Source organism: Drosophila takahashii, chromosome 2L (genome assembly GCF_030179915.1).
Source record: "Drosophila takahashii strain IR98-3 E-12201 chromosome 2L, DtakHiC1v2, whole genome shotgun sequence".
NCBI lineage: Eukaryota > Metazoa > Arthropoda > Insecta > Diptera > Drosophilidae > Drosophila > Drosophila takahashii.
In genome coordinates, this window is record NC_091678.1 from 37,454,632 (window position 1) to 37,468,891 (window position 14,260).

The 14,260-nt window shown below is 38.6% G+C and overlaps 3 protein-coding genes across 3 annotated transcripts; all 3 read right to left on the reverse strand.

The window, feature by feature from the left end:
* Nucleotides 1-763: 763 nt before the first annotated feature.
* Nucleotides 764-2,771, reverse strand: LOC138914913 (uncharacterized). Its single transcript, XM_070219619.1, has 3 exons — nucleotides 2,676-2,771; nucleotides 1,583-2,496; nucleotides 764-1,439 (listed from the first exon to the last, which is right to left on the reverse strand). Exons 1-3 carry the CDS (start codon nucleotides 2,769-2,771, stop codon nucleotides 764-766), a joined length of 1,686 nt encoding a protein of 561 aa, XP_070075720.1.
* Nucleotides 2,772-3,877: 1,106 nt separating this feature from the next.
* LOC138914914 (uncharacterized) lies at nucleotides 3,878-5,002 on the reverse strand. The gene has a single exon (XM_070219620.1). The coding sequence runs from the start codon at nucleotides 5,000-5,002 to the stop codon at nucleotides 3,878-3,880; it is 1,125 nt and encodes a 374-aa protein (XP_070075721.1).
* A 264-nt stretch (nucleotides 5,003-5,266) lies between these two features.
* On the reverse strand, nucleotides 5,267-14,260 carry LOC138914915 (uncharacterized). The gene is made up of 3 exons (XM_070219621.1): nucleotides 14,180-14,260; nucleotides 6,164-6,242; nucleotides 5,267-5,973 (listed from the first exon to the last, which is right to left on the reverse strand). The coding sequence occupies exons 1-3, from the start codon at nucleotides 14,258-14,260 to the stop codon at nucleotides 5,267-5,269; spliced, it is 867 nt and encodes a 288-aa protein (XP_070075722.1).

The window sequence follows — 14,260 nt, forward strand, 5'->3', positions numbered from 1 at the left end:
AAAAATGTTATTAAAAAATTCTGATCTGCGAAATCAAAGTTGGAGCATAAAAACTGAATCGTTCACGAACTCGGCACAATCATTACGAATAATTTTAAAAAAATTTAAGAAGATCGATCAAATAGTTCTTGCGCAATCGTGGTCACAGCGAAGGCACTTTTGGAAAAACACGACATTGAGATAATCGCATTCAAAGTTTAACGTTGAGTATGTGCAACTATTGAAGTCGAGCAGACAAAACGCTGTTTTCCTATCGAACTATTATTCGGATTAATTAGAAACAAACGCAATTGCTTTCAATTATAAACTTTATTTGATTTTGCTCATAGACGCTGGTACGTCTTCTTCTTCCTGTCGTCAGATTCGTACTGACATTCGCATTATTAATAAACCAAAGTGGCAACGCTGATAAAGTATACATACATAAAAAAAGAGTAATTTAAATTGCAGCCGGGAAAATTCAAAATTAAGCAGTTGTTCCTCAACATACCGCCCGGCCCTGAAACTCCGTTTCAGAACTCGGTAACGGAGCAATTTTGGTAATCGGACGTGTTATTTCTGCAGCTGATGTTTTCAATTTAACTGAGCGTACCAAGCCATCCGCCCCGGGATATGTCTCTATAATTCGTCCCAAAATCCAGGCGGCTGGGGGTGTGTTTGAGTCTTTCACTAAAACCATGTGTCCACATTCCAGATTTGGGAGTCGTGTGGTCCATTTTGGGCGTTGTTGTAAGGTGGTCAAATACTCCTGGTGACAACGCCTTCAAAACCCTGGAAGAAGTGACTGAGAATGTTGCCAGTAGCTCAATCGATTGGTTGGTACTGTTCCAAGGTCTCCTTCCGGTACTAAGGTGTACAGACGACCAATAAGCAGGTGGGCAGGAGATAAATACCCAAGATCGGTGTCGGATGTTGAATACAGAGGACGCGAATTGACCACGGCCTCAACTTGTGCTAATAAAGTATGCATTTGCTCGAAAGTGAGAGTGGCGTTGCCTAGTACTCTGTGAAGGTGCATCTTAACCGATCGCACTGCGGACTCCCATTTGCCACCCCAATGTGGAGCATGTGGCGGTATAAAGTTCCACTTTATGCCTTCTGATGCAAGTGCTTGTTCAATGGTGTCGTTATGCAGCTGTGATCGAAGAAGTTGTTCCATTTCATTTAGCTGACGCTTAACACCAACAAAGTTTCGCCCGTTATCGCTAAACAGTTCTGTGCATTTTCCGCGACGGGAAATGAAACGGCGTAGGGGTGCCAAGAAGGTTTCCGTACTAAGGTCAGTTGCCAATTCCAGATGAAGTGCTGAGGTAACCATACAAACGAAAAGGCATATGTAGCCCTTCTCCTTGCGGGGATTGCGACCCTTGTATACTTTAAGGATCATAGGTCCCGCATAGTCGCATCCCGTGTTTTGAAACGGGTATGCTTGACGAACTCTGGTAGTGGGAAGGTCCGCCATAAACTGATGAGCAGTATGTTGACGTTGCTTAAAACAATTCAGACAGTTATGTGTAACCTTTCGAATCAGGTTTCGTGCACCTAAAATCCAAAATCCGATACGCCCGGATGCAGGTGTAACCTGTGCTCATTTTCTACAATGAGGTATGTGATACGATGCGTTTTGGGCATAATGACCGGATGCTTAGCAGAAAAGGTCAATTCCGAGTTGCTTAATCGTCCACCCACACGCAGAAGTCCGTTGTTGTCCAAAATCGGGGAAAGTGTGCGCAGCTTGGAATCCTTCCTTAAAGGGCGTCCATTCTTTAATCGCTCACCGTCATCTTCAAATGCTGCCTGAACATGTTGAACACAGTAGGTACGTGCTTCAAATATTTCTTCAAAGTACAAAGATATCGAACTGGGTGTATGTTGGGATCCTCGACTACGAATAAACCGCAATACACAGGCCATGATGCGAACAAGTCTCAGCCAGGATGAGGTGCGATCAGCCAGTTCGTCTATTACGGATTTTACAGGAAGAGTGTAACCCATGGCTATCAGTGTGATGGTTTTAACCTCTTCATTAATTCGATCATCTGCAACGGAACTAGAAATTTGTGAGCATGGTTGAGTTACCAGATTTAGGTCATCGTCGTGCAGCCATTCTGGGCCCTTCCACCAAAGGTCAAACTTGAGAAGTTCTGAAGCCATCATTCCTCTGGAAGCGCAATCGGCAGGATTTTGTTTCGTGTTGACGTGGTGCCAAGCATGCCGGGGTATAATTTCCAAAATCTCTGCAGTGCGATTGGCGACAAATGTTTTTAATTTGGACGGAATGAGCGACAGCCAAGCCAGGACGATCGTAGAATCGGACCATGCGTGAATGGTGATTGGGATAGCCACGCGTGTCTTTGCAGCGAGAAGGCACACCTCGAAGCTGCCGTCCGGAAGTTTGACTCGGCTGTATACAACTACGGAGTAGACCTTTATCGATGCATCTGAGAATGCATGCAACTCAATTGGTCCAGAAGTATAGCCCAGATGTCTCTTTACCTGCAAATCAGATAGTTTGGTAATATCCTTTCGGTAATTCTGCCACAGTTCCGTCAAATTATCGGGCAATGGTGAGTCCCAGTTCAGGTCAAGCAGCCATAACTCTTGGAACAATATTTTAAATTGAACAACTACCGGCGCTAGTAACCCGAGCGGATCGAAAATCCGAGAGACAATACCTCTGCTGTTTCGATCAGATTGACGTTGTATACCAATATGTCAGGATCTGGTTTCCAGTGAATACCAAGCACCTTCGTTGTTTCATCTTTCGACATGCTTATAACATCTGGGTTCAGACTCGTCTTAGAGCCACCAATCAATTCGCTGTTAGATTCCTATTTTCCCAGCTCAAGTTGTGCGTGTTTAAATAGTCTTACGAGTTCATCCTTTCGTTGTATCAGCTCACCTTCCGTGCTTGCCCCTGTTAAAACATCATCCACGTAAAAATCCTCAAGAACAATTCTTGCACCATCAGGATAATCTTGCTTGTAGTCGTTTGCCAGTTGCTCAAGTACTCTTACAGCCAGAAATGGAGCGCAGGCCGTGCCATATGTTACAGTACACCACTGATAATGGGCTAATTCTTCTTTTGGATCCTGTCTCCATAAAATTCTTTGGTAGTTTCGATGTTTAGTGGAAACCCATACCAGACGAAACATTTTAACAATGTCCGCGGAAAACACATATGGATAAATGCGAAATCGAAGGCAAACAGCAATCAGGTCTCGCTGAATACTCGGTCCCACATGCAGCGCATCGTTTAGCGACTTGCCATGTCGGTCTTTGTAAGACCCATCGAACACCACTCGTAGTTTTACACCAGAAACCGGGTGGTGAGGCATATAAAATGTACGCCTATCTGAAGAATGTATTTCTTGCGGTTCGAGCTTTCGCATGTGCCCAAGAACTTCGTAATCGTGCATAAATTTAACGTACTGTGCTTTCAGGTTCGTGTCTCTTTGCAGGCGTCTTTCTAGAGAGTTAAATCGCGCTATTGCTCCTTGAAGTGTGTCTGCAAATTCTGTAAGTTGGTCTTTCAATGGTAGCTCTACACAGTATCTTCCATGGTCATCTCGCGAGTGAGTTTCACAAAAATGCGCCTCAACTTAAGAGTTCTCTGGGTCTGGTGGAATGTTTGCAGACACATTCTCGAGCTCCCAAAACCTTTGGAGGGAAGCGTCAATGTCGAATGTTGGAAGTAGCGATTTTGCAGCTACTGGACTTGAAAGCATTGTTGATGTAATTACCCATCCAAAGATTATTGATACAGCGATTATGTTGCCATGATTGTCAAATTTCTTTTGTCCAGAAACAGCAGTCCCTACATAATTACTTCCGAGCAGAATATCGACCTCTGATTTGGTGTTGAACATTGAATCTGCTACGGAAGACCATCGAAGATCTTCAAAGCTGCTGTGTCGATATTGTTCCTTGGCAGCGATGATGTGATTTTGACTAAAACGTGAGCAGTTACAATCAACTCATCCTGTGACACTCTTGATTTAAGGTTAAGAATGCTTAAGCCCCTTGTCGTTTCCGCCTTAACTGATGATATTCCAGATTCGAGTATTCGGGACGGTGATCGCATAATTCCAAGTTCCTTGATGCACCTTTCCGATATGTAGGATAGTTCGGACCCAGTGTCTAAAAGCACCCGACAAACTGTATATGTACCGCTTGCATTAAGTACATGAACCAACGCAGTAGGGAGTGTTCCTCTTATTTGAGATGGTGGACGGCTATCAAGTCGTTCAGCAGGTGCTAGTGCAATGGTGCTCATTGAAACCAGCGAAACATTCTGGTCCTGTTCATCCTGCACCGTCATTGATACGCTTGGCTGACTTTGGGTTACAACAGGCTGACTAGAGGAGACTTGCAAATGAATCAGAGAATGATGTTTGCCATGGCAGTGTCTGCAGCGATATTTTGATTCACATCTGGCAAATACATGATCTGGCTTTAAAAAATTAAAGCATAGTCGCTTCTCTTTGACAAAGGCATGGCGCTGTTCGACAGAAAGCCCAAGGAAGTGTCCGCAATCGTACAGTGAATGATCATCTGATCTGCATTGGACACATTTAAAACTCTGTCCAGCTGATACAAATGATCGTGCAGCTCCTCTTGTGTTCTGTCCATACGAGGCGGTGGTTGGCTCATGATGGCTAAGCTCGAACTCCTCACATCGAGCATCCAGGAATCCAAAAAGGTCTTCAATTCTTAGAGATGTCACATCTCGACTGAAGTCCACCCACTTGCGTCTCGACTCCGAATCGATTTTTGCCAAAAGCAGGTGTATTACCCAACAGTCTCGTCCAGTTTGTCCTACTGCGTCAAATCCACGCACAATTTCATTCGCACCATCAGAAATCTTTCTCAAAATGCCCACGTTTGTAGACTTGGCTATGGGCAGATTTATAAAAGATTCTAAAAGTGAATTAACAACATGACGGGGCCGATCGTAGCGCTCTATCAAGCGTGCCCATGCTGCGTCATATGCTGCCTCCATGATACTCGATCATCGATATCAGCATCGATATTTCTTTGTGCGATACAATAATCGATATAGGCGCAAACAAATTACAATTGGAATGACTTTACAAACTTACAAATTGCATTTCAATGTTTTCAAAGGTGAACTAAACTAAATACTACGAGTTTCTTCTTTCATCCAATCTTTCGGCGCCAACATACTCCCGTCCTTGGAACCTTGTTCCAACTATTCCTGCTCGCAGGGTAGAGGGCAGTTTTTGTGAACGGTTCTCTTTAAGAATTACGAAGAAGTTTGTATGGTGACCACCCGAACCATTCCATCCGGTCCTGGGTGTGTCTCTGCAATACGGCCTAGAGCCCACTGGCCCGGACGAGTGTGGTCCTCCGCGATGAGCGCAAGGATTCCGGGCTTTATAATATTGAAGGCTGTCTTCCATTTAGATCGTTCTTGTAGCAACGTGAGGTACTCCAACGACCAACGCCTCCAGAAGGAGTGATGAACCGCCATGATCCTTTTCCACCGATTGGTCGCTGACAGCTTTACATCCTCGTTACTTAGTTTGGCGAGTCCATTTAACGGCCGACCAATTAGAAAATGGCCTGGGGTAAGTGCCTCAAAATCATTGGCATCTGAGGAAAGCGGGTGAAGCGGTCTAGAATTTATAACCGCTTCTGCCTGAGCGATCGCTGTAGATAGTTCTTCGTAATTGGTCGGCGCTCCATTGAAACATCTCACAAGTAGCTGCTTGGCGACCTTGACCGCGCTTTTACTACAATGATCAACAATTCGGTCTCTTTTGTCCCTTTCCCATACCATCAACTCCTCTTCGACAGCCTTTAACTCCCACGATGCCCCAATAAAGTTAGTGGCATTGTCGCAGAACAGGTGCTTACTTATTCCGCGGCGTGCAAAAAAACTCCTAAGCGCAGCTATGAAGGCACTGGCGATAAGACGCACAAATAAATTTTGTTCCGTCTTCGGCCTTTCTGATTAAAGTGCATTCATAGAGGGGCGGTATAGTCCAGTCCAGTGCGCTCGAAAGGATGTATTCCGTTTGTCACTCTGCTTCCGGGAAGTGGTCCCATCAGCTGCTATGCCAGGATCGGCAGTTGAAAACAGGCAATGCAACTCCGTACTGTTTTGCGAGCTATTTTCTTTGCGTTGACGACTCAGTACCTTTGTCGCACAAAAGCACATACAGTTTGCGCTCCGGCATGCATATTTGATCGATGAAAGTGTTCAAATAAGGAGTGCACTACAATATGGTTATTGGGCAATAAAAACGGGTGCTTTGTGGCAAAAGGGGCATCAGATTGCGACAGTCGACCACCTACACGAATAAGCTCTATGCCCTGAACGTTGTGGAGAAACGGATTGAGGCCTTGGATTTTTGTTGAGCTTACAGCTTCCTGTTTTTGTAATTTGGATAGTTCTTTCTGAAAATGGAGCCTTTGCAAGTTGGCAACTACATACGTTAAGCCACCCTCCACTTCATCAGCACTTAGGGGCCGATCCTTGATTACTTCGATCTTGGTCCGACGTCGGCGCCACCTATATGTGTATCCGACCACCCGGATAAGCTTAATGAAATCCTTTGCAAATTTGTTATCCCCAACTTGACAAATAAAACTTATTCTCTGAGTTTTATTTTCCGTTATTCAGTTATTCCTTGAGTTTTATACACAAATCAAAACATAAAACATTCCCTGAGTTTTATTATTCCGATCAAAAATTAAACTCAAAGTCGTTTAGTGGTGGTTGTGTAGGTGATAAAAATGTTATGAACAAAAGAGAAGATCAGATACCCGTTACTCAGCTAAAGGGAGTGCGAAGGTGATGGACGTTAGACGGGGCGTGGCACCCTTTTGAAACAAACTTGCGCTGCGCAGGAATTCCTAGAATCTGCATGCAAAATGTCAATCTTCTAGCTCTTATAGTTTCCGAGATCTCAGCGTTCATACGGACGGACTGACGGACATGGCTATATCGACTCGGCTAGTGACCCTGATCAAGAATATATATACTTTATAGGGTCGGAAATGCTTCCTTCTAGCTGTTACATGCTTTTGCACGAATTCAATATACCCTTTTTCTCTACGAGTAACAGGTATAAAAATTATGTGTGGTATATCAGCTGTTGTCATCTTTTTAACATTTTTACCACGTAAGATCAACCATGGTAAGTATAATTAATTTATTAATTTACGACTGACATAGAAAAATCCATATTTTTATAGAAGGCGGTCTACACATTCATTCATTTAGCGTTAAGAACTCCGACGCTTATAATAAGGACATTAAAAAATCTTAAAGCGAACTTAAAAGTTTTTCTCCCAAGCAGGTGGTTTTAAATACGAATATTATGAATTATTTTTATATATTATTAAGTGTCATTTAATTAACATCCACTAATTTTTATAGCCGATACTATCGGTTAATATATCGGTGACAAAGCGATTGCTGGAACACTATAAAAACAAAGGCGATTTGCGGTGTTCACTGTACCTCCGCTAAAAATGATCGAATTTCTATTTTGTTTTTTAATTTCTTATTTTTAAGAATTTTTTTTGAAACTCCAAAGTCAAAAATGCGTTTTTCACCTAAAAAATTTGACTTCCGGCTTAAAAATAAAATGTTTAAAGTTAAAAAATAAAAAAACGGTTTATAGGGGACGGGTTTTTTTATGCAGAAAAATATGTGACCAAAGTGAAAACGATCAGTTGAGCCGTTTAGAAATTCTGATGAACACGGACTTTCAAAACGTGGTTTCGAGAAAAACACACTTAAAGATGCACTTACGTACCTAAAGTCTTAGAGGTTAGGGTACTAGTTTTTGCATAACTTCTAAAGTTTTTCTCCGATTGACTTAAAACTTTTTTTGTATACTCTTAAAATGTTAGTCTCCAATAAAAAAAAATTTTTTTAAAATCGAAATTTTTTTTTTGCAAGATAAAGAAGCCAAGAAGCCAACCGCTTACAAACTAAGCCAAATTTGTATACCCTTGTTGAGGGTATTATAATTTTATTCAGATGTTTGCAACGCAGTAAAGAAGACGTTTCCGACCACATAAAGTATATATATATTCTTGATCAGCACCAATAGCCGAGTCTATCTAGCCATGTCCGTCTGTCCGGTTCTATGCGAACTAGTCTCTCAGTTTTAAAGCTATCGCGATGAAACTTTCCCGAAAGTCTTCTTTCTATTGCAGGTAGTACATATGTCGGAGCGAGCCGGATCGGACCACTAAATCTTAAGGCTCCCATAGGAATATTCAAACAAATATAAGAAAATTTATTATAACTTTGTAGAAAGTAGGCGTTTTGATTCTTGACTACTTAAAAACATAATTTAAATAGAAACGCTGAATCTGGAATCCCTGGAACTGCACAGAGTCAGCATTACTTTACCTGCAAGGGTATATAAGCTTCGGCTGGCCGAAGGTAGCTTCCTTTCTTGTTTTTTTATTTATTTTTTGTTGTATTATGTTACACCAGTTTACAAAAAAAAATCGATGAAATATACCATGAATGAAACCTTTGTTTTCCGGTAAGGTACGTCTTTCTGATTAAGAAAATGGCACATACATTTTTTTTAATGGACAAAATGTAAGTGTAAAAAACGTTTTTAACACTTTTTTAATTTCTAACTTGAGTTGTGGTGTGACCGATTTCAACCATAAATGACTCATTTTACAGGTAATAGAATGCCCTCCAACTTTGTTATACACTGCATTGAGTTCCATTCATTAGTTTAAAAGATACGTCAAAGTTGTAAAAGTGAGAAAAAATGCAGAAATTTTTTGTTTCAGATTGTAATCTTAATTTTTCAAAAAAATTTTTCAAAGCCTACCTTCTTAACAATAAGAAAATCCATCAATTTGTATGGAAGCTCTGTGAAGGGACGGTGGTAAAATTATGATATTAATATATGTGCATAATATCAGTCAGTAATTGAGTTGTGCAAACTTTCAGCTTAAACATGTAAGAATTGTACTCATTGGAAATATTAATAGGGTTTTTCTAAATTCGCATTAAAAATTATATATCTTGGAAATGATGAAAGGGAACAAAAATGTTTCTTCGGGTAAATTAAGTTGGTTATGAGATGGACAATCTTGGATAGTTAAGTTTCTTTTATAGGATGAAGAAGACATTTAAAAGCGCGATAAAAAATTTCAAATAATTAAAATTCATACTTATGGGACAACAAAAAATTTAAGATAATTATTTGCATTTAATTCGGAACAGGTATGGCAACTAAATACTTAGTTAAATCACATATGAGTCAAAATCTGCCAAGTGGGCCACCCCTGTTCCGAAGGTCCGATTTTCATCGAACTTTTTTACTTTTCCGGTTCACAACGAAAATATAAGAACTTCATTTGAACGGTTTTGCGAAATTTTGAGTTTTACCGGAGTTATAGGGGTCAAAACATGGCATTTTTGACACCTTTTCGAAAAAGTTGCACTCAGTCAAAAATTCATAACTTCGGAACGGTAAGAGATATCTTTATGATGTTTTCACTAATCGCTCAAGAATTATTATGGCTTTCCATAAAAAAATTTAAAAAAAAATTAAAAATTTTTTTTCTTAAAAATAAATCAACATTTTTTTTTAGTTTTTATTTTTTTCAGTGTTCTTCACCAGCTATAGAGTTTAAAACCATTTGAAAATGAAGTTTGATTCATTACGAAAAAGATCAAAAAAAAAAAAAGAGGGGCCCGGACAAAGGTTTTTCGCAATATCGATTTGAAGAAGGGCGCACAGCGGTTTTCCATACAAAAACGGCTTGCTCGTGAAAATTGGCTGGTCAACACATGCCGTTGCGCGCGTAGCGTCAGCCGACTGCAGCTGTCAATGACGCACTTTTTGTCGTTTTGTATGGGAATCCGCTGTGCGCCCTTCTTCAAATCGATATTGCGAAAAACCTTTGTCCGGGCCCCTCTTTTTTTTTTTTTGATCTTTTTCGTAATGAATCAAACTTCATTTTCAAATGGTTTTAAACTCTATAGCTGGTGAAGAACACTGAAAAAAATAAAAACTAAAAAAAAATGTTGATTTATTTTTAAGAAAAAAAATTTTTAATTTTTTTTTAAATTTTTTTATGGAAAGCCATAATAATTCTTGAGCGATTAGTGAAAACATCATAAAGATATCTCTTACCGTTCCGAAGTTATGAATTTTTGACTGAGTGCAACTTTTTCGAAAAAGTGTCAAAAATGCCATGTTTTGACCCCTATAACTCCGGTAAAACTCAAAATTTCGCAAAACCGTTCAAATGAAGTTCTTATATTTTCGTTGTGAACCGGAAAAGTAAAAAAGTTCGATGAAAATCGGACCTTCGGAACAGGGGTGGCCCACTTGGCAGATTTTGACTCATATTAAAGTGACTGCATACTCATTGCCATTTTCTGATTTTGGTAGTGGACCAATAGTGTCCACTATCACTCTGTCGAAAGCATTTATTGGTGTGTCTGTAATTGTTAAAGGGGTCTTTGTGTGTTTAGTTATTTTGGCTTTCTGACATTTTTGACATTTTCTTACGTACTCAGTTATATCTTTAGACATACTTTTCCAGTAATAGTGTCTTTTTACTTTGGCCAAAGTTTTGGATATGCCAGTATGACCTCCTTTAATTTTTCTTTTAAATTTGTTATTTGGGTCACCGGGTTGAGTAACGCTACTCTTAATGTTTTCAAGATTTTATTGCCCATTTATATAAAATTATCTATTGAAGTATGTTCAAAGATATTTTCCCACGGTGCCACATTGAGTTGGCTGATTTTATGTATACCGGCTTGCTCCATTAGTATATAAATCGCTAACATCATATTTTGCAGTGATTTTTCTGCTTTGTTTAAATAAACATAACGTATTTTTTATCTGCGAGGTCACTACTTTACGTACATCATCATTGTTTATGACGTCGTATACGTTGGGCTTAGAAGCTTTATTTAAAGATTGCATAGGCACTTCTTGTTCCTGATTTTCCACGCGGAATTTTTGTCTACCTTGATATCTAGTAGTGACTTTCAATAAATTTCCAGTTATATTTTGTAGAAATTTGATGGTTATATTTGATAACACATCAGCTACATAATTATCTTTTCCCTTTAAATATTCGACCGTAAAGTCGTATTCTTCTAGTTCGAGCCTCATACTTGTCAGTTTAGAAGTGGGATTGATCATTGAGAAAAGGTGTATTAAAGATCTATGGTCTGTTTTTATTAAGAAATGTTTTCCGCCCAATGAATTGCAGCTAATTCCTGCTCAGTAGTACATTTGTTACTCTCACCTTTTGTAAATGCTCCTGATGCGTATGTAATGGGAAGTTGGAGACCATTATGGTTTTGAGTTAAAACCGCTCTACATGCTTCCTTACTTGCATCTGTTATTATACAGAATTCTTTAATAAAATCGGGATATAGTAGCAAGGTAGGTTCCATAAGTTTTGTTTTTAAGTATTGAAATACATTTTCACACTCATCCGTCCATTTAAAAGGAACATTCTTTTTACATAATCTTGTTATGTGCCGTGAATATTTGGCGAAATTTTTTATAAAACGTCTAAAATAGTTACAGAATGCTATGAAACGTCTAGCACTGTCCGCGTCGTGCGGAACTGGGTAGTTCATAATGACATCGTATTTCTTGTCATCTGGAAGTATTCCTTTATCAGTGCATTTATCACCTACACACAAAAAAAAAACTTGGTAAAATCAACTGTAATAATTGTCAAACAGGCCCCAACCAGCAAAATTGTCAATTCTACTAAGTAAATAGTCATTTCACAACAACAAAATACACACCATTAGCAAAGACACAAACCCAAAGCAAAAACAAAATACACGTAACTATTTTAATAGTTACGTAACTGTCTTTGTTGGTCAATTTTACCAAGCAAATTTTTTTGTGTGTAGAAAAGTCACTTCATGCATAAAAAATGAACATTTTTTTGGATGTAACTTTAGGTTGTATTTCCTACATTTCCCAAAAACATCTGTTAGGTTCTTAAGCATATGTTTTTCCGAACAACCAATTTCTATTAAGTCATCCATATAAAGGAATGCTTGAGAAGGTTCTAGATCAGAGAACGCAATAGTCATCATTCTCTGAAACGAATTAGGAGCTGTTTCTAATCCGAAGGGTAATCGCGTGAAGCGATATGAGCCGTTGCTCGTTGAAAACGAAGTTATATCTCTTAAACCTTTTTATAGTTCAATTTGATGGAATCCTGACATTAAGTCAAGACATGAAAAGTATTTTGCTCGACCTAGTTGATCTAAAATATCATCAATTCTAGGTAATGGGAATTTATCAGATAGTAATTTTTTTATTAATCTGGCGGTAGTCGATTACTAATCGCCATTTCTTTACATTTGAACCGGGGGATGATTTCTTACACAAAAAAAAAAACTTGGTAAAATCAACTGTAATAATTGTCAAACAGGCCCCAACCAGCAAAATTGTCCATTCTACTAAGTAAATAGTCATTTCACAACAACAAAATACACACAATTAGCAAAGACACAAACCCAAAGCAAAAACAAAATACACGTAACTATTTTAATAGTTATGTAACTATCTTTGTTGGTCAATTTTACGAAGCAAATTTTTTTGTGTGTAGGAACAAGTAACAAAGGGGTATTATATTCGGATACTGACGGTTCGACAACACCGTCAGAGATTAATTTTCCTACTTGCTTTTGTATTTCGTTCATCTGACTATGTGAGCTTCGATAGTTCTTTATATAGACTTGTTCATAATCTTTTAATCTCAGTTTCTGTTTATAAAAATTATTTGTGGGTATTGATTCGGTTTCCAATCCGAATATATTGCTATACTGGGTGCATAAGCTAGAAAGCTGTGACATGAACTGTGGAGGGAAGTTTTTTGAAAGTTGTGATAGTACGGATTTTTTTTCTATTGTCTGGATTTATGTTGACTACATCGTAGTTCGAAAGTGATTCATATGTTAGGTTACCTGCACTGACTACTTGGTCGGTATTTGTTGTGTTTATTAGTCTTATGAAGGCATTATTGGATGTTGCTATGGTATTTGCAATGTAAATACCATGCTGAATTTCCTGATTTGGAATTAACTGTCTTCTTTTGAATAAAGTTCAATTTTCCAAATAACTTGGGATCTTGCTGGCAGAAGTATTGAATTATTGCCAGAACTATGAGCTATTGGTACATTAATTGAAAATTTTAAATTATTGGGTCCAATTATAAGCCAGATAAGATGGCTTGAAGTCTAATTGACAGTTGTATTTTTTCATAAAGTCGATGCCTAATATTCCATCGCATGGAATAGGGAAATGTGAATTGTGGAATTATATATTTAGTTGTCTGTACCTCCATAGAGGCTAAACCTTGCGATTTAGTTATTTCTTGACTTATGCCTTTTATGTCTATGATGTAATCATCTTGTATGTTTTGCTGCATTGAAAAATGAAACGAATATATTTTGGCTGAGGTTAATGGTGTGAACTCCGACTTCTTTTATTTTTGAAGTATTTAAAGGGCTTTGGGAGTTTTCCGATGGGTTTTGGTTAGCGTTTTGGGTAATTCTGACATTGCTTTGGTTATTTCCATTGTTCGAGGTACTAAAGGTGCCAGCTTGCATGATAAGTTTTACCTTATCGATTGTGCAATTTTTAGTCATTGCCTTGACTGCATGCTGCGTGGAATAACTTCTGGCTAGCTCTAAAGGTAAACCATCTGTTATATATGCACCTTCTAAGGCTTTCGTTATCTGCTCAATTTTTTGTGTATATTGGTTAGCAGTTTTATTGCGCTGCTGTAGGTTCATCAGCTTCGCTGATAATATTTCTACAGTTTCGCCTTTGACGTTGCCTCTTAGTCTGGATATCACTTCAGTAATTGTTGTTTCATTACCGATTAGATTTCTGGCGACACCTTTTAGCTTTGTTTTAATTATGGAAACAGCTAATTCTTCGTTCTCGCCTTTTATTGATTCTATTATTTGTAAAGCATCAATGAAACTTGTTAAATTTTCAGACTTAGCATCAGACTTCTTTTTTATTTATTTTGCTTCTTATATTTTATCCAGGTCATTTCCCCGTCTCATATATTTTTTTTTCAGACAATTATTATGCAGCTTGTAAATTTTGGGAAATAAAGTGGCGCACATGATAAAAACAATGATTATCAGGAGTACATATACCCAATATAGATTGATGTTGCTAGATTCTACCTTGTAGATGACATTGGCAGTGGAATCCACTGTTTTTATGTCCAAAGTCAT